We start from the raw sequence: 21,315 nt of genomic DNA, 5'->3' as shown, positions 1-21,315 counted from the left end.
CGGTTGAGCTATCGGTGGGCTGCCTCACTTCCCAGCTGATCAAACTCGGCGACCGTGGCACCCCTCACGGAGCCGTTCTCTCCCCATTTCTCTTCAACCTCGCAATGAGCTCACTACCCCACAAGCTGGGGCGCGATCTTGTACGCGTTCCAAAATGGAACTACGGTGGCTGTAATGGAACGCAGCTGGTCCGTTCCATCGAGCCGCACACGATTGGTCAATTTGAACCGTGACGAACGCCATGACGTCAATTGTGACGTGAGCCGTGACGTCTTGCTGCTGTCAATCATTCCGTGTCGCTGCGTTATGCGCCGTTCTATATCAGCGGAAACCACGGTGCAAGAAATATACTCTTACACCGTGCTGCAGGTCAAACTGCGGTACCTTGCTTCCGGTAAGTATCACACGTTTCCAAGTTATTACAGTGATCGCCGTGGTAAATGTATAGGTTGAAAACTGAGCTTGGTGCTGATCGAAGGCCGCTACACAAGTGTCTTTAAGTGCGTTCGTGTGGTAGTGTACAAGCTCAATCGCGCCCGAAATATTCAACGCAGACCCAGAGGGTTCACGTGGAAGGGGTATCACGAGTGCGCACAAGTTTTGTATGGCCGTGCTGTCGGCACCGACTTTCTGCATAAACATGCATGAGATAATATTGATCTGTTTATACTTAACTACACCACTGAGTGTGATCGGTTTTCGCTGATACTCTATTCATTTACTGCTCTGAAACAACCAGATATCAGATGTATTTGTACACGTCCTACTTTTTTGTAGTCTGCTAGCGAGCAATTGACTGCGATTTTTTTATAACGGACGAACGCAACGGAACGGTTGCCAAGTCCGTCCGTTTCGATAGAACGGATTAAAACAGCTACCAGATGGCTTGGATTGGATTAAAACGTAAGCGCTTGGGACAGTTAGCCTCTTTCGTATCCGGTTCAATCCAAATCGGGAATCCCAACAATTGGAGAAGATGGCGTTTCCTTTCTCTGCCGTGTCTTTTCGTGTCGCCTGTGCGGCTAGTCGCACAGAGACGACGACCCGAGGTAGATGATGCATTTGAAGAGTAGACGGAGGAAGAGTTCCGGCAGCATTTTCGTCTGTCCAAACGAACAGTGCGTAGCTTGTGCGACGAGCTTGACCCCATCGTTGGATGCCAGAAAGTCAGTGGCCTTTCCACAGAAAGGAAGGTGTTGTGCGCGCTTCGATTCTTCGGCACCGGAAGCTTCCAGAGGAGCGTTGGTCGCGAGGAGCAAATAGGCATGGCGCAGTCGGCCGTGAGCAACACCATCCCCTAGGTGACGGAGGCCATCATTTCCGTGTCTGCCCGGAGAAAGTTGGTAGATTTTTCATTGACACCGGCTGCCAAGGATGAGGCAAAGGCGGCGTTTGCGCGACGCGGTGCCATTCCAGGCGTGCTAGCGTGCGTCGACGGCACGTTGATCGCCATTATGAAGCCAGAGGGACTCAGCCTGGCCGACACGGCGAGCCTAATGTCGAGGAAGGGTTATTACGCCCTAAACGTCATGGTCGTAAGTACCGTTGGAATGTTTTACTTCAAACTGTAGCTGCCATTTTTACTCGCCCTTAGTAGCAATTGTTCAGTGTAATGCCAATCTGGCATAACTAGTAATGTAACGGTTAAAAGAGGACGTGCGGCGAACTGTGTACGAGCTCGTTGAAGTCTGACATCTCGGCGGTAATGATGAGTGCCATGTGTTTCTGTGCATGAGCCGTTTGCCGTTCCAAAATTGTGTTTTAGTTCTGGCGTGCATACACAATGGAGTTGTGCATTTTGGAGGTATTAAGGAACATGGGTAGCAGTCGTAGCAAAAAAAAAGATACTATGGAAGCATTTTGAACAGGGAAGTACTTACAACCATTGCATAGGTGTTTTTGCGCAATATTGTGCCCCAAGTTTTCATTTAGCGATCACTTAGTGCAAACCATAGGCGTGCACACAAAGGGGGGGGGGGCGGCGCATTGCCCCCCCCCCCAATGCAATACCCTGTGCACGCCTATGACAAACAGTGTAGCTGCTTGTACCAGCGTTAATTTATGTATTGTTTCTGCATATGAATGGCAAAAAGAGATTTAGAGCATATCTGCAGCGCTATTTTGTATTGCTCCTCATTGCAGGTGTGCAACTCGGAACTTTGCATCCTTGTTGTGGACCCCCGACTCCCTGGTTCGGGCCACGACTCTTGGGTGTGGCAGCATAATCCACTGTGTGCGCGCCTAGCCGCACAACTTGAGCCTGGCGAGTATCTGCTTGGTAAGTATTTGTAATGTGTACACCTAACTAGGGCAGAGCACTTTGGTTGGCAACAACTTTATTGATAGTCACAGGAATATTGATGTCACAGGAATGGTGAGCTTTCATAAAACATACATAATTTATTTATACAAATTGCAGTGCCCCTAGTCTATCACGGGGCTGTGTTTGTACAGTGGAAAATACATTAAAGAATTTGTATACACATCAAGTACCCCTCCATACGGATGGTCAATGTTACCAAATCAAAACATCCGACAGATTATGATAATTTAAACACAAACGAAGTGGAGCTATACAAACAATCCTTTAAGAAGAATGCCGCAGCCGTGGACTCAGAAACCATTGTACCCTCTTCACTTTGAAAGAGTCTCCAAGGCTACCACTTATTTACAGTACTACTCGTGAAGCAGTCTTAAGGCAATGCGTTATGCCCCTTTACCTGTGAAGAACTGCATTTGCTGCTGCGCCCAAGCTAGCATTGTTCTCTACAATATGCACCTCACAAAATTCTTCTTTCCTCGTGAAACATTAGAAATCCTATGTTACAACAGCTTTTATGCATTGTGTGCATCCTATGATATGTCACTTGCTCTGCATGTAGATGCATCAATTGTTACTTTCTACTCAGGTCAATACATCGAACATATGTTTGTTTTCTCATAGTTTGTGCTTACAGTAATCAGTAATTGGCACTAAGTACTTCTTTCCTAGTGTAGCATGAAACATGATAGCAACATTAAAGTGCAGCCTTTTCTTTAAATATCACATGAAATATGAAATGGAACCATCCCTTGACCCATCATAGTTATGACAAACTTGATGGAAGCAGTACATGTGATTGGCACTCTGTGCTCACCATCAGGAAAAGGTTTGCATAATTTTCATGAAACACACCAGAATGATCGGAACTGCCGCATCCTGTGCATTCGGGCGCTCGGTGTACATCGGTAGGAACGAGGCAATATGCTTGCTAGCTACCTCTTGTGCTAGGTGCATGAAAACTTCCATGCAAGCATGAATACACAGATGAGGAAAGCAAGTAAAGTGTAATTAATGCGGATTCAAACGCACAAAAAAATCTAACGCTGAGTGTTGTGACATTACACGCGTCACATCATGTCCAAATGGGTAGACGTAAGTTAACGTAAAAGCACAAAAAATACAGAGGTCAACTTTATCACACGCTATGATGACAAGTACATCATGAACCTTGTACATACAGCACGCTACACGTAGCAAAGCATGTGAGAACATTGCAACATCAGCATCACACAATTCTTTTTCACCACGGCACATAAAACTTGCAGTTACATTTAAGTGACCTTGCAAGAAAGTATGACTTTGACAGGTACGTCCGTTCCCTTCTCTGTGTTATGAGTCACTGACTAGAAGCATCCATTTCTCGGCAGCAATTGTAGTGCAATGAAAAAAAAAACAGGTGAATCATAATTTTAGAAAGGTAAGTGCACTTGCCAGCTGTGATGGAACATAAATTACATACAACATGAATAATTGGCTCTGCGATCTAGCAGCACCCAGAACGTGTCACACTTGAAATGTATTTTGCAATGACTCACTTGGAGAAAACTAGAGGAAACCAATTACCGGCGTGGTGCAATGATGATGGCCATTTTCATTTGTGAAACTATGCAACTTAAAGAGTGACTAGTTTGGTGCTCTGAAAAAAAGACCACATTGTAGTTGTTGCACCTTAGTCTCACTGTGCTGACATGAAAATATCACAGTGCAAACACCATGCGGTAACGTTTCATAATGAGTGCAGTAAGCCACAAAACACAGTGAAGCAATATAAATATCACAGTACAAAACCAGCAAGCGACAACTACTTGTTATGATTCCAGTGTGAATGACTAGGCGTCTTCGAAATGTGTAAATAAAAGAAAGCATGCTGGCGTTGCAGCTGGATTAGCATAAATAGAAAGAGGAAAATACTACAATACAAAAATGGGTGCACGCATTACGCCTTTTGTCCAAAAAATCCTCCTGTATTATTCATACAAGGCAACAATGAAACACTAAAACTCAAGCGTAGCAACAATAAGTGCATAAAATGAAAGTGAAGTTATAAAACTCAAAGAGCAATAAATAATATAAACTGAACTCATAAAACACAAAACACAATAAATGAATAAAATGAAATTGAAAAGGTGAAAAACCATAAATAATTTCCTCCTTTCTTGTTGCAGGTGCCCAGCTATGACTAGTGCTAGGGAGCGCACCTTCTCCAGGATGCCCTCCTGAGCCGCTGCCGTCCTGTCTGCCTCGACAGCGAGCCGGGTTGTGGATTGTTCGATCCTCCGCAGCATCTGAAATGAATAATTGTGGTGGAATTGTTCGCATGAGTTGCTGATTACTCGCAACCAGCTCATCGCTGGAAGCTGTAGTTGTCAAGAATTGAAATGTGCACAACAATTGCCCGCCTCCCTCGCTGTAGCCACTGTGGTGTCTATCCTCCCAACACATCACATATCCTATGGCAATGTCATCCAAAACTACCCCCCCCCCTTACCCACACCTTCATCCCTCCCATCTACCCCTTCCTCCGAGTTACTGACCGCCGCAACCACCCTTCACGACCGGCGATTCCTTGCGGACTTCATCGGCCTAGCGCTGAAGCACGCCGCAAGCGACGCCCTGAACTCAGGGCATCGATGCTTTTTTTTTTATCGCAGAATAAAAAAGTGATTTCTCTCTCTCTCTCTGTTGAAGAGCCACTGGCCTGATGGCATCCTTTGGCAGTGTCACGCTTCATGCACAAGCTATGCCCTCTTCGTTTGGACAGACAAGGACCTGTTGAAACTACTTTTCCGTCATCTACTCAAATGCATCTCTTACCACCAAACAACCCTTTTTGGGGCCAACCAACCTTTTGCCCGGCTGTTGATCGTTGGCAAGATACGATACCGAGTCCTCAATACAACGCATATTTCTTATTTACATCAAAAGTCGGTTTGTTTTCCAGATTCATGAATCACTTATGATAACAGAGCATAAATAATATTTATGTCCTTCACGTAAAATGACACCAAAGGATCTACTAACCTGAAGCTTCCTACGCTATTTTCCTGTTCACCAACAGTGTAGCGTTCCGCTAAATGTACCACTTGCAGATAATGGCAAACTCCAAGTCGGCACCGTTCAGGAACGCATGATATTACGCCGGCAGTGTGCTTACCTCTTGGTAGGGGAGGTCGGTGACGCCACGGAAACGGACCGTGCCCGTCAGCTGGAGACACTCGGCCCCGGAAGCTGGGTGCGCGACCCCCTCCAGTGCTTCTGAAAATACACACCAATGTCGAAGGACAAATCGCCCACACCATTCGACGGTCACTCACCTTTGCTCTTGGGATATAGCGGTAGCATCGCGGCGGGCCTCGTAGACCTGCTGCTTCCTTCACCAATCCTGCCACTGGTCGACCGTTTTCACAACGGGCCCTTCCGCGTTCAGCACGACGGCCAGCTGCTGCCGCAGCCGTCGCCGGTCAACAAGGGTGAAGCCCGGCCCCAGCTCGCTGGATCTTAAAGCCAGCTGGAGATGCTGCTCCATTAAACCGAGAACCGTCTCCCGCTGGCCCTCGGAAACGCGCGGTCCCTTAACAGGTGCAGAAGCTGACACGTTTTCCTACATGGCTCTCTGCACGCAACGGCTCGACTGAACCAACAGCTTCAAAACTCGCGCCGTTTGAATTTCAATAGTGGTGGAGACATGCATAAAAGCATTGCTTGAAACGGGGTAGTGGCTAGCGCCACCACTAAACGTGATGATGATGATGATGATGATTTATTGGCATTCCCTTTGAAACGGGGTGGCGACAAATAGTCACCTAGCCTGCTTGATTTAATCAGGTATACTACACATGTTCTTTATCTAGCATTTTTGTATACCTCTCATTATCTTTCTTTTTCAAAAATTTAGCTTGTACCGCTGCCTATGATTTTAAGAGATCATGTCGTATCCATCTTTTCCCTGCTTTTTTGTCACCAGTACTCCAATCGTCTCTTGCTGATCTCTACGGCTGATCTGTTTATGTTTCCTTCCACTTTGAAACCAAGCGCTTCTGGGAGTTGCACGTTACCTACGGTTCTCGCTGCGTGGATCCCGTCGCATTCGATCAGGATGTGCTGAGTGGTTTCTGGGTCTTTACTGCAGCATGCACATGTCTCATCTAGTTCCGAATATTTGTTCCGATATGTTTTCGTCCTTAGGAAACCGGCTCGAGCCTCAAATAGCAAGGCACTGCCCTTTGTGTTATCTTACAGATTTTCCCTTCTAATTTCTTTCTTATCATTCTTGTAAATCTCCAAAACTGCGACGCCACCTAGCGCCATTTCAAGACATTAACCGCAATAATTTGTTTAAGTCATTCTGCATTCCAAATTGAATCTTTCAAAAGCAACACCAACACATTTTGCTACTCAGTCATAATAGTGAAATATTTTTCAACATGTTAGAAACGCTTCTAAGTATGTTATACTGTCCCCAAGCAGACGTCAAAAACGTGACGCAGGCGTCCACTTCGCTCATTGGCTCTTTGTTTCCTCTAGTCCTCGCGAACATGGCGGACCGCCTATTTCGTGACGTAAAGAACGGACCGCCTCCGTTCGATTTTGGAACGCGTACAAGATCGTGCTCCTGGATGCAATCCCAGGTCTGCGCCACACACTTAATGCGGACGACATCACGCTATGGACGACCACCGGGTCCGACGGGCAGATCGAGGAGACCTTCCAGAGGGCCGCGGACGTAGTCGTCCAACATGTGGGTGACGCAGGCCTCGAGTGTTCACAAAGCAAGTATGAATTGATGATCCTCCGAACTCCCGACCTACGAAGAATAAAATGTCCACTACCCATTATCAACGTACTGGTTAATGGCACGCCAATACCCCAAGTGGAACACATTAGGATACCTTGGCCTCATCGTGCAGAAAAACCACTACAACAATATCACATGTGGTGGGCAGCCTCGTTCCCCGGGCTCCCCGAATGGGCCGGGACCCATACAAGTTCGATGGGGCAAATGAAAACATCTGCGTCGTCATCGCCCTCCCCGCTTCCACACTCAGGGGTAAATTGAGAACGAGAAGAGAGAGAGAAAAAAATTTTTAGACCATCGAGATGAGAGAAGGGGGTGAAGTAGTCGTAGCGTTGTAGAAGCTACGATGCCACGAGTGAAGTTGCTGATGGCGGCATTGGGGTAGCTCAGAATTGTGGTGAAGCCTGCCACTGCTGCAAGTGCGATGGCGACCTCTTCGGCTTCAACTGCGTTGGGGGCTCCCAATGAGCATGCTGTGCGTAGACGGGACTCGCAGTCCCGGCTGTTGGGATGAGAGACCACGCTGATGGCGAAGTTGTTATTGGTTGGGTATTTGGCGGCATCTACGAAAGCCGCTTCCGGGTTAGACCCGTGAGTTTTGTGGAGAGTACTTGCTCTCGCTTTTCTTCTTCCATCGTGGTGGCCGGCCAACATGTTCTTTGACATTAGCTTGATGAGGAATTTCCTCCTAATTTCTGGCGGAATCGTGGCAGGGTCATTGCGCGTTGGAAAAACCCTGTGGCCAATGCGGTCCGGGATCCAACGACCCGTCCTGCTTCCTTGAAGCCGGTATATTTGCGCAGTCCTTTGTGCTTCTAGGAGTTCCAGCAGGGTGTTGTGTAGGCCCAAACTAAGGAGGCGTTCTGTTGAGGTATTACTGGGAAGTCCCAGGGCGGTCTTATAAGCCTTACGTATCAGGCGGTCTAGGCGATCGCATTCGGTTTGTCGGAGTTGTAGGTATGGCAAAGCGTACGTGAAACGTGGCACGACAGATGCCTGAAGGATCTGGAGTAATTCCTTCTCCTTCATGCCCTGCCTGCGTGCGCTTACCCTGTGTATCAAGCGAGCCGCCTAATTTACCGATGTGGCAAGGCGGTCTAATACCATGCTCGAGAATTCGTCCACCGAGCGGCGGGACAGGCCTCCGACCCGGAGGACCACATTATCTGGGACTGCCGGAAGGATCCTCCCCCCCACTCTCTCATGGCCACTCCCTCATCCCGGGCATGGAATAATATCCTCGCCAAGACTAGCCTGGAGGATCAGCTCCGGGCCGTGGACAGAGCCGGGGAGGTGGCTGTCAGGCACGACCTGACAGACTACCTCCCCCCTTGAACGACACCTATTGTCGAATAAAGTTGTACCTACCTACCTGTCGACACTGTTAGGGGAGATGCGGGCGAGAGCCCAGAGAGAGTCGGCGACAAAGGCGGCAGAGGCCGGAAGGGCTGCGCGCATGCGCCGCTGTGGGATAGCGGGCACGCACACGCACAATCTAGGGTGCCTCGATGGCCTCCTCGCCCACCGCTCCCCGGCCACTGGGAAGTCGCGTTTGCTCTGCGCGGTGCGTTGGCTCCCCGTGAAAGCGCGCGTCCCTCGCCCTCGCGCGCTTTCATACGGCCAATGAGAGCTTTTTTTTCTACATCCGGACGGGACCATCTAAGAGCGAGCCCTTAACAGCTGCGCTGTAACAAATGTTACTCGTCACAAAAGAGCAGGAAAAACCGCAATAAAAAGAAGTCGAGTTTAATGCGAACTCTGAAAAAAAAAACCTTATCGAAGCCCAGAACTGCCACCCAGGCAGCTGAAGAGAGGACATAAAAGAGTGCAAAGACCACCTGTTGTCAATTCTATACAGAGGCGCTATGACCCAACTAGTACTGAATCACATCAAGGAGGTGAGGAACCACTCAAGGTTTTTAAGACAAAAAATTCACCGACGATTACAAGTTTGCAGATTTTCTTCTTGTAGCGCAAGAAACACACGGACGTAGAAGAAGAACGACGACACACACAGACGCTCTTCTTCGTTCTTCTTCTATACGTCCGTGTGTTTTTTGCGCTACAAGAAGAAAATCTGCAAACATGTTACACCAACAAGCCCAAATGTCTACACTGATGGACGATTACAATACTCCCTAATGCGAAATTTGAGTGCAGCTCTACATATTTTCGTTTCGTGATATCGGCCACGGCGGCCGCATTTAGATGGGGGCAAAATGTCAAAACACCACTGTACTTAGATTAAGGTGCACAAAAAGAACCACAGGTGATCCAAATTATTCTGGAGTCCCTCAATACGGCACGCCTCATAATTAGATCGAGGCTTTGGTGCGTAAAACCCCCTGTCGCAGAAACGAGACGAGACAGCTGCGTTCGATGCGAACGAAATCAAGATTCTTCTTTTTCTTTTCTTTATTGCTTTTCTTAGCGCGCGCGCCTTTGGAGCCCGCCGTCTTCTTCTTTCTCGTCTTGTCGACTCTCATGAGTTTCAATAGCTTCCGGCCGCGAAAAGTTTCCTTCTCATCAGTGGAAGCAACCTTCGAGTGCGTATAGGTGTTGAACAGGTCTCCGAACGAGTTTTCCTTTGGATTTTAAGAGACAGGAGCGCGGTTTCCCGTCGACTCCAGAATATACTTCAATGACCTTAGCCAGGTTCCAGAAGGATCTAGGAGCACGTGCACCGCTTAAAACGATATCTCCTTGGTTCACTGTCATTTCTTGCTTTCTTGCGTTACACTGCTCTCTCAGTTCTTTCAGATATTCCTTGTTCCATCTCTTCCACCAATCTTTCGTAATTTTTTGCTTATTTCTCCACATTTCTTCTATGCTGATCTTTTTTTCACTTTCTGTACTGTCCTTGATCCTATGCTTTCCACCTATTATATCAGCCGGCACAATAGGTAGAGGTTCATCTGGTTCGCTGTATACATAGGTCAACGGTCTGTTATTACGGGCAGCTTCAACTTCAGTTGTTATTGTTTGCATCTCTTCTCTTGATAACATTCTTTTCCCAATAACTTTCCTCATTGTTGATTTCATGCTTCGTACCATTCTTTCATAAAAGCCTCCCCACCAAGGCGCTTGTTCTGCGATGTACTTCCATTTGATTTGATCCCCTTGGCTTGCTCTTTTGGAGACTTCTTTCTGTAGTTCCTTTATCATACGATTGATGTCTCTGTTGGCCTTCTTGAACGTCCTTGCGTTGTCACTATAAATGATGCAACATAGCCCTCGTCTCGCAGTAAATCTTCGGAATGCATGTAAGAATGCTTCTGTTGTCGTGTTGTCCACAACTTCGAAATGTACAGCTCGTGTGGTAGCACATACAAATATTACAACATACTGTGTTGTAGTACCTTTCATCGCGTCCTTTACAAGTAACGGACCCGCGAAATCCACTCCGATCACTTCAAATGGTTGTCGCTCGTTGACTCTGTCAGCAGGAAGTGGTGCTGTTTCTTGGTGTAGTGGTCTAGCGTCAAATCGTTGGCACTTTAGACATCCATGAATTATCTTCTTCACGAGCTGTCTTCCTTGTATTATCCAGTACTTAGTTCGAAGCTGTGATAATGTGACGCTTATTCCTCCGTGCAGCGTGAGTTGATGGATATGGCGTACCAGCAGCTTTGTACCAGCCGTCCACTTTGGCAGCGCAATAGGATGTCTTTCGTTGTATGATAATCCACTTTGAAGTAGCCGACCTTTGTGTCTTATCAGACTTTGATCGTCTTCAAAGACTTCCGTACCCTGAAGAAACATCCTTGTTGTCTTCGTAGGAATGCTCTTGCTCTGTACTATGTTTTCTCGTAATGTTGTTGTTCTAGCTTGATTATTGTCGTCTCAGCATTCTTCAGTTCCTCAAAACTCAGATCTCCGATGATCGGTCTCTTTTTTCGTATATTCCGGATATACCTGAGAACCCAAGCTGTGACTCTGAGTAAGCGTATGTATGTGCCATACTTCTCCGCGTCAATCACTGCCGTATTTGAGGTGCATGTGTTGATCGCATAACTTTCACCATGCTCAGTGTCGTCTTTTGCTTCTGTTTGTTCTGTATTTTTCTTTTTCAGAACTGACCATTTTGGACCATGCCACCATAGCTCTGAGTTTATCAGACGCTCTGCGCTTACACCTCTAGTCATCAAATCAGCTGGGTTTTCTTCACTTGCAACGTAATTCCACTCTGACAGTTTCGTTTTTTCCTTTATCTCCTTCACTCTGTTTTCGACAAAATTGTCTCGTTTTTTCTTTCCGCGTAACCAACTGAGAACAATGGTCGAGTCTGTCCAATATCTCGTTTCGTTGAGTTTTCTTACAAATCCTCTTCTGATATATTCAGAGAGGCGTGCAGATAACGTCGCAGCCATTAGCTCGAGTCTTGGCAAAGACATTTCTTTCATTGGAGCTATTCGTCCTTTTGCTATGAGTAGCTCAGACTGTTTTTGGTTTTCGTAAGTATTTATCAAGTAGGCTGCTGTTCCGTAAGCGTACGGGCTTGCATCAGAAAACAAATGAAGATCCGTGTGAAGAGGCTGGCTGCCTTGGTTAATATCAAACCATCTAGGTATGCTGAAGTCATGTATTAATCGTAGCTCTTGAATCCAGTTCCTCCACGACGCCGTTTCATCTTCTGGTAGTGGGTCGTCCCAAGATGTCCCCTTCCTCCACATGTTTTGTATTTGTCGCTTAGCTGTCACTGTGAATGGAGTGAAGACGCCTAGAGGATCGTATATTCTTGCTGTTAGCTGTAGCATTTGCCTCTTAGTAATTGGACCGCTCGTATCGATGTCCTTTGTGTCAAAAGATGGGAGGTACAATTTATCTTCCTCGTAATTCCATCTTATGCCAAGTACCTTTATCTGGGTTGAGGTTTCCATGCCTGTGTTTTCCTCTTGTATGTTTATAGTTCGCTGTAATCCAGGCTCATTAGTTTTGAACTTTCTGAGTGTCATTGACGCCTCTTGAAAAATGTATTTTGACTCTTTATAAAGTTTTTCGGCTTCTTCTGATGAGTTGGCTCCCAGTATCACGTCGTCGACGTAAATGTTGTTCTTCAACTGCTTAATCGTTTCCGGAAAGCTATCTTCCAACTTGCTTAGGTGGTTTCGTACAGTTGCTGCAAGTAAGAAAGTACTCGGAGCTGTCCCAAACGTAACTCGTGACATTCTCCATGTCACGACTTTTGCGTCGCTACCGCTTGGAATTCTGTCCCACCAAAGAAAACGCAATGCGTCTCTATGTTCTTCGTGTATTGAAATCTGCAGAAATGCTTTCTCTATATCAGCTGTCATTGCTATGTGATGGTGTCGGAAGTTCATCAGCATATGCACCAGATCACAATTGAGATTCGGTCCTGTTTCGAGGTTATCGTTTAAAGAAAACCCTTTTGTCGACGATGAAGATGCATCAAATACAATTCTTTTCTTTGTGGTTTGTCGATCTTCCCTTATCACTGCCTGATGCGCCATGTAGTAGCAGTGTGTCATCAGTCTACTTTTTTCGTCGACCACTTCTGCTACTCCACTATTTAAATAATCTATGATAGCACTGTCGTAGCGCCGGAGTATGCTTTCGTCCTTCAGTAGCCGTCGAGTGAGTTGTCGTAATCTGTTCATAGCTACGCTCTTGTTTTCATCAAGTTCCACGTTATCTTTATATGGAAGTCTGACAGAATATCGCTTCTCTTCAAATTTTAAGTGCCTCTTGAAGTGCTCAATCACTGCCTCTTCTCTCCCGGTTTCTTTCTCAGGGCACTTTATGCCTAGATTTTCAATATCCCAGAAATGGCTGAGTTCTGTCTGTATGTCGCAGTTATCCACGTTGACGTTAAGTACCATTACGGTTGACTTCTCCATTATTGTTGCTGATATCCTAGCTTCACCTTGTACTGTCCAGCCGAATATGGTTTCTGCTGCTGTCAACCTCTCTTCTAGTCTTCGGATCCCACCTGTCATTACTTGCCAATACTGGTCTGATCCAATAAGTATTCCAATTTCTATGCATGATGGTACCATCATGCATAATTAAAGGCACGTGCCTTTACATGAAACGTCAGCCAGCTTGAATCCGTCCTCTTCATACTTCTTTTGCAGTGAAATAGGCAGGAACGGTAATCTTTCTTTTGAAATTATGTCTACCTCCAGTGCTTCCAGTACCACTTCTTCACTACTGGAGATACTTTTCAGTTTAACTTCAACTGAATTCATGACTCTTTCATTTTGTCCTCCTCCGAATGAGCCTATCGTGAGTCTTTCTTTTCCTTTAACCTTACAGCCAAGTTTCTCAGATAGGCTTTTCAGTATGAATGATCTTTGGCTGCCAGTATCCAGTAGAACACGACAATAACATGACTGCCTTCTACCTTCTGCTAATGCAACTGCAGTCTGCAGAAATACACTTGATGAGTTGTTCATAAACTGGCATGTAGATGTTTTCTCTTCTTGATTTTCACTTTCACCAAGAGTACATGTTGCACACTGTGCTGTCAGTTCTTTGCTTCGGCACATAGACGTCGCATGCCATTTTCGACATATCTTGCACCTAATGTTTGCCTTACATATTTTAGCAGTATGGCGAGGCCTGGTACAACGGAAACATCTGTTTACCTCTCTGAACTTCATTTTCTTGTCTTCATAAGGCATTGTTTTCCTACAATCATCAGTATAATGAGTTGTATTGTCGCAAAATATGCAAAACTTTGCAGCTGTACTTTGAAAATTAACAGTTCTTGTATGCTGCTTACTCTCAGCCCTGTGGCTGTAGCTTTCTCTCCTTTCTGTTGACAAGTCCTCTCTGCACTCTACTTGATCTTCGATGTATTTCATCAAGCGCCTGAGAATATCTTCTTGACGTATAGCCACATTCTGATCTCGTGATGAAGATCCACTGAACGCTTCTCTTTGTTTTAACTGGAATCCAATGTACATATCCACTGGCAAAGCTCTTTTCAGGATAGGAAGCAACATCGATGCATAGGACTCGCTTTTCAATCCTAAGGACTCCAATCCACGTATGTGCACTTGCACCTTTTGTGACAGCTTTCTTAAACCGTCAATGTCGTTGCAGCTCGCTACTGTATTCAAGTTAGTCAGTTCTTTCATGTGCATTTCTACCAGCACGTCATCTTTTCCGTACCTCTTCTTGAGTATATCAATGGCGTTGCTATAGTTACTGTCGGAAAATTGTAGTCCCTCCACGGCAGCTGCCGCTTTTCCGGTTAGTGATGACAGAAGGTACGTAAATTTCTGATTTTCGTTCAAGTCGGTTCTTTCGTGTACAGCTGTTTCAAATTGCCGCCAAAATCTCTGCCATTTCATTTTGTCGCCGTCAAACTTCATTAGTTCTAGCTTCGGTAGCTTCACTATTGTTGCTTGCTGAGATTGTCTAGTTTCGCCATTGAAATTGGTTTGCTCCCTCGCTGTTTGCCGTACTTCTTGCCGAGAAAGGTACGCGTTGATGTTGTGCAGAGCACTTATTATCTTTAGCTCGTACTCATTTGTTTTCGCAAACTCCGAGTCAGCTGTTTCGGGCGTTATGAACTGCTCCATCTGCTCGTCCGCTTTCTTTAGCGAGTCTGCAATACCTTTAATCTGGCTGGCTATCAGCGACATCGCTGTAGGATCTTGATTCTCCTCCAGTTTCTTTTCAGCATCGCTCACTAGATTTGTTATTTGCGTCCTCAGCGTTTTTCGCTTCTTCAAAATCACTTCTCTGTTCATCTTGAATAACTGAGGAAACTGCTGGTCGCTTACATATTCTAGCGGCGAGACGTCATCCGAATCTTGGTCGCCCTCTGTGTCCGTGCCGCTCCTTGCCGTCGATGTCTCGTCTCGCTGCCGTTGGTTCGCTCTCGGGCCTCCTCTTCGTCCGTCTTCTGTGGCCAGTCCGTCGTTCTGGTAGTCCGTGGCCAGTCGGAAGAGAAGTAGCCGCTAAATCCTGGTCACGGCACCATGTCGCAGAAACGAGACGAGACAGCTGCGTTCGATGCGAACGAAATCAAGATTCTTCTTTTTCTTTTCTTTATTGCTTTTCTTAGCGCGCGCGCCTTTGGAGCCCGCCGTCTTCTTCTTTCTCGTCTTGTCCAATAAGTATTCCAATTTCTATGCATGATGTGCCTTTACATGAAACGTCAGCCAGCTTGAATCCGTCCTCTTCATACTTCTTTTGCAGTGAAATAGGCAGGAACGGTAATCTTTCTTTTGAAATTATGTCTACCTCCAGTGCTTCCAGTACCACTTCTTCACTACTGGAGATACTTCACTACTGGAGATACTGGAGATACTACTCGAGATACTTCACTACTGGAATACCCCCCTTAATTTAATTTCATTTCGCGATATATTGGTAGGCGCGGACAATCTGTCTCGCTAATGTGGAGATCGCGAGAGCTAGCGTGTGGGTGGCGCGTGGGCGCGATTCACAGCAACCACCGCCGACAGATCTACCAGACGACACGTGCTACTCTGGCGCCATCTCGTAGCCATCGACGACCAAGGTGAATTTTTCCCCCTTAACTGACGTTTCGGCCACACACGGGAGCCTTATTCACAACGTTAACAAAGCAGCCATGACTCTTCCCGACCAGACGAGATTTCGTCAGCCATCGTCGCCGCACTATATGCGCTTTTCTTCTCACGCTTTCGCCATACCGTCCTCTGCTTTCCACCTCATGGTTCCGCTGCACCCTCCTCTCCGCTTTCCTCCTCACGTCTTTCATCCCCCGCTGCGCTCCGCGTTCACTTTCACCTTTCGCTGTGCTCGTTCGCTCGGTTACGCCGCCGACGCAGGAACGGGCGCCTGAGAGCTGCGCTGTATAAGAGAGAGAGCGCGCGGCACGACAAAGAGAACAGAAGCACTGCTAAGTTATCGACAGTATTCTCAAATTGCATCGTGACATCCAGTGTACTCAGGCATCCAAGGACTTGGAATATGGAAGCCACGCATTGTATAAAAGCCACGGATCGCGGTGACGATCTTGGTGCTCAGAAGAACGGTGGCGTTCTTCTGAGCACCAAGACTAATCCCGCCACGAAAGAGGAATGCGACGCGGGTGACGTCAGTACCCGCCCCGCCTGGTTCCTGCCGACGAGGAGTCGCCAAAAGGATTTAAGGGAGAACCGGCAAATTGTTAGGGAGAGTCGCCACCATCCGCCCCATCGGTCTGGTTCACTCTAACAGCTACTTGTATGCAATTACCTGCTATATCTGTACATATTGTATAGAGCTTTTCATCTGCTCTTCGTCCGCTCCAAGAGCTCGTCTCTCGTCCTCGACCCCGAGTCACAACAGCATGCGACCGTGAACTGACGAAGAAAGTATGGTTGAAAGTTAAATCGCATCATTGCTAAAACAAAACAGCTAGCCAATGAGTGCACATCAGAGAGCGAAATACAATGGGCTGTATATAAGTGGAAACGGCAAGAGTTGATGGACTGAGCGCTGCGCTTTATAATAAATGCTTTCCGAAATTAGTGCCGATAATGCGTGATGTGTGGTATGACGTATTTAAACAGTGGTTGCTGCCGTCGTGTACGCAACGACGCTTTTGTACTGTTTTACTGCCAACGAAGTAAGCGCCGACACTGAGTGATTTCCATGCCATGAGTCTTTTAATAACCGATAACTAAATTTTCGCTAAAATTATAGGCTCGACTTTCCTTCGCTACAGTCGTCACGAACTATCCATCACACAGCATCAAATTATCGCATCAGCGGTAATCATACGGATACTCTGTGAGGCCAGCTTTGCTGTTGAATCCAGAGCAGAGATGTTGCAGGTGGATCTGAGCACAGCTTTCGATAGATATTCCCCTCAAGGCATGCAACACTGCAGCTTCTTAGGTATAAGTATACATGCATCTGCCCCAGACAATTAAGTGTCCAAACGTTTGGTTGTCAGCGGGCAAGCGACACCGACAATCGGCTCAACAGATCCGTCAGGCAGGGATACCCTATGTTCCCAGCTCTTCTTTCTATGTACTTGGAACCCTTGTGCCGAACTATTCTGAACGACGCTGGAATGAAAGACATAAGTATCGTATATTCCGCAATGAAAGTTCTCATCTACGCGGACGACTGTACATTTGTATGTGCGTCTAAAGAAATCCACCAAAATGTGCAGCATGGTATCAAATTCTGTAAAGTGTATGACGCTAAAGTAAATTGCTGATAAGTTCGCGGGTGCATGGCTAAGTGCATGGGACTCGAAGCCCCATACCTTTCTAGAAGTCAAATGGACCTCTGAAATCAGCAGTTACCTCTGCGTGTGCAAATCTACAGAATGGATGAAGCAATTACAATTGACACTCTCGCGGCAAAAGAGCAACAATGGCATGGGAGAATTGTCCCACTTTTGAAGAGCCTTTGTACGTAACTGTCTGTTTATTGCAGCTATGTGGTACGCAGCGCAAGTGGTGAGGGTTTCGGCTGAATTTTAAGGGCTCTGGCTCCTTTCAAAGCGTATCACCTCTGAATAAAGCTGAGCGCCAGGCCGGGTTGCACTTGTGCCCATTTTGAGCGAACCAGTTGGTGCCGGCCGCGGTGGGAATTCAACCCACGACCTCCAGCAGCCGAGGCGAGCGCTCCACCACTAGGCCACAGTTGCGGTATTTTATAGCGAAGCTGTATACCCTAGATTCCCTAGATATTTTTTTGCTTTCAGCAAAAAATCTAGCGACTTTAGTATACCTCTACCAGCCAAGGAAATTTTCGTGTCGTTGGCGTAAGCAAAGAATGTCACGGTAAACAAGCGGCTCGTGCTCGCGCGCGCTCGTGCCGAGCGCGGGCCGAGCGCTCCGGCATTCGTCGTCGTCTTCCACAGCTGGCTGCGTTGCCGCTCATCATTCCGGCGTAGAATTTCACTTCTCTTCTGTCGTCGCAATGGGGAGGCCGCGTTTACGGGGTTATGAGTCATTGCTTAACGCAGTATGGGCCCATTAGCGGCGCATCACTGCATGCTTGGCACGTCCCCAGGTTTCACGTTAGTGGAGCTGCATTTCGCTTAATGGGTCATTTGACACTTACGCATAAAATTTAATTCACCGCTCAAACCGAGCCTACGACTTAACCCGTGCTAACTGTAATAACTAATAAAAAAAGTTGTCGCAGTTTCACCTGAAAGGCGAAGCATCAATTGCGATAGCAAATTATTAGAGAGCTACACGGAATAAGGATAGTAGTTTTATCAACTGTATAAACTTGCACATGCAGCAGCACCAGCAACACGCAGAACTGTTGTCGACGCCGTCGGCGTTTTGCCCGCGTTCGCACCGAACGCGCGCGGCGTTGGTGACTGTTGCCGGTGCCTCTGGGGGCGGCAAGGAGGTTTTCGACGAGAACGGGACACTCGTCGAGCAGCGTCGGAAGTCTTTACCACCTTCTCGCCGTGCAACGCTTTTATATAAATAGGCATTTCGTGCCGCAGCTAAACGTCGCCTTCCCTTCCTCCCTCCCGTCACCCCACGGCCTTTCGCGCGACGGAAGAAGTCGCGTTTGCTCTCTCTCTCTCTCTCTATATATATATATATATATATATATATGTATATGGTGATTGTAAAGGAGAAAAGAGACGCTTAATTATGCAGCCCTTCATGGAGCACGGCGCAGAACGCGCGTTTGCTATCCGCCGTGCGTTCGCTCCACGTGAAAGCGCGCGTCCCTCGCGCCCCTCGCAGCAACGGCGACGGCGACGGCGACGCCGACGACATAAATCGGCTTTGGATTGTCCATTTAATTGCTCTCGCAATAAAATCACAAAACAGGCATCAGAACCACATGATGGATGATAAGGCGCGTGTGATTATTGGGAGCACCCTCCGACACGTTCCGGTAAAGATTAGGTTTGTAGCTGCTTCGAAATGGGTTGACGTCATTCAAAGCCCTCGTGTGTAGTGCAAACCGTATAATGTATGCTAATAACGTCTGCGAATAATGCGACGCACGTTCCTTCTCTCGCGTGTGTTTCCCGGTAAAGATTACGGTCGCGTAAGCTACTCCGAGTGGAAAAGTACTCAACAGCATAAAAATCACGTAGTGACGTCACCACGGTCTAGCAAATCATTCAGTTCATTCCAGGCTACCATGGGTAGACCACGGCAAATAAAGACACCAGAAGAACAGCGTGAATATAACGTCGTTGTGAAGTAATAAAGGGTTTGGTTAAGTACATTTCACTTGTCTCTGGTTTCACTCTTTTTAGAGCCACATGTGTTCATTCAAGTGACGTCACAATGGGTAATCGTTGTGGGTGTCGTTTACGGCTTCGCTGTCCATCCACCTTCACAGCTTGGATTGAAGCCGCAGTTTATTGCCATGTAATACCCCAGAAATTAATTTTAAGAGCCTAGCGCTTCAGGGGCCCGAGCTATCCGCGTCGGCGTCTGTCGCGTGATCACTCTCAAGAATATGTGCTCAAAACAGAGTCAAAACAAGTGCAGAATTGATCAAAACCAGTTCAAAATAAATTAACATGATTCAGAATAATTTAGGACACAAATAATCAAGCATTATGCTTATTAATTAACAGAAATTCGTTAAGATCACTTCCATCATTCGAAATTGCTTTGGCTCCATGTGCATGGCGGTTTCCCACCAGTTGTGCCTTAGCACACGTGTCAAAAGTGATGATGGATTGCTAAACACAAGATAAACACGGGATAAAACAATATAAACACAAGAGAAACTCCAGCGAATAACTGCTCCGCACTTCCCCAGCTTTCACGTTGAGTGGAACTTCATTACCGCCGAGTTTACCAATGCATTAGCGCCGAGTTTTTTCAGCGTTTCGCTGGATTGCCATTCCGCGGCTCTGCGACGAGTTCTCTTACTACCTGTCATAGGTGTCCCGTATAATGACGGCGGCTGAAAAACGAGATCAGCGTCAGATGATTCTCACCTGGACATCTCCGTTGTCGGCGAGCAGCTCCTGCCACCGCAGTTTGAGCCTTCCTTGCACTGCACCGAAATAGGTGTCCTGCTGGCGCAGCGCCGAGTGCGAGCGTGCCATGGGGCGAACGCGTTCCAGCAGACCGGACCGGTCAGCCAGCCGGGCTTTCAACTCCACGTTGGACGGCATGGATCACTGGGCATAAGCAGAAACATCGCTGCTGTGCCACAGGAAGAGATAATAGTTGGTAGCCAGGTTTGCTCGTACGGCAACATAAGACAGAGCAGATAGCCGTACAAAAATATTAAGGGAACGGACGACACTGGCACTGTGTCGTCCCTTAGGGCTCATTCACACTTGCGACTAGGCGAGGTCGCGCGACCAGTCGCAAGTAGTCGCAAATGGTCGCTTTTCTCGAAATGCGACCGTTTCGGGCCAGCCGCTCATTGCTCGATTTTTCAGCCGCGCGACCGCAGTCGCAGAACAGCTGAACCAATCACACGCGAAGAAACAGGACATCCGTAAATGTTGACGCTTATTTTACGCGGCGATGACATTTCAAGCAGACGTGAACGGCATATCGTGAGACATTTCGGTTTAGCGACTCGTCGGTCGCATTTGTCAGTGTGAACATCGTTCGTCTTGAGTAGCTTTCTGGTCGCCAGTCGCAATCGGTCGCGCGACCTCGCCTAGTCGCAAGTGTGAATGGGCCCTTAATCTTTTGTCCCGCTATTGCGCGGTGTGCCATATTATGAAGAGAAATCGCAGCTTCATAGAGCGAACACTAGAGGACAGTTTCACTCTTGTGGGCACTGCCACTGTGCCGGTTCATACAGCCTATGGTAGTGCTGGGTAGTACAGCTCCCGTTAGCAAAACGCTCCTGTGAGCTTCTACCAGAGGCGCCGCCGGGAGTGGCTTTGCCTACCCACGCTACCGGATCGCCGGCAATAGACCACAGCGATAAACATCACTCGCGGCGATAATAGACCGCCACTCCCTGGCGTGCGGACACCGATAACAAAAGCTAATTAGCGAGGCGCATTAGCCTCACTATTATTTGGCAGCGACTTGGTAGCGAAGCAGCGGACACAACGCGCAACATCGTGCTCCCACGCTCTAGGACACTATGACAAGGGCTCTATATTGTGTTACTTCGTTCTCGTGGCGTCTCCGTTCTTGTGTTTTCATAGGAAAGTATTAGTATAACATAATACTTGCCACTTCAAATCCTTCACATGAAAATTATTGCGATAGTTTAACCTCTATTAATACCGTGCAACTGCTTTCAGGGGCTTAAAGAACAAAATTGT

General features: G+C 47.1%; 1 protein-coding gene across 2 annotated transcripts in view; it reads right to left on the bottom strand.

The window, feature by feature from the left end:
- LOC119450938 (uncharacterized) overlaps window positions 1-21,315 on the bottom strand; it is a 95,714-nt gene that overhangs the window by 28,378 nt on the left and 46,021 nt on the right. For both annotated transcript variants that reach the window (XM_037714404.2, XM_049666361.1), the window contains exon 2: window positions 20,014-20,199. In XM_037714404.2, coding sequence (XP_037570332.1) covers window positions 20,014-20,193 — 180 coding nt within the window. In that variant the 5' untranslated portion in view covers window positions 20,194-20,199. The remainder of the gene's footprint in view (window positions 1-20,013; window positions 20,200-21,315) is intronic.

Source organism: Dermacentor silvarum, chromosome 4, assembly GCF_013339745.2.
Source record: "Dermacentor silvarum isolate Dsil-2018 chromosome 4, BIME_Dsil_1.4, whole genome shotgun sequence".
In the NCBI taxonomy this organism is placed as follows: Eukaryota; Metazoa; Arthropoda; class Arachnida; order Ixodida; family Ixodidae; genus Dermacentor; species Dermacentor silvarum.
The sequence above is the reverse complement of the archived record's forward strand: the minus strand, read 5'-3'. Positions and strand labels throughout refer to the sequence as shown.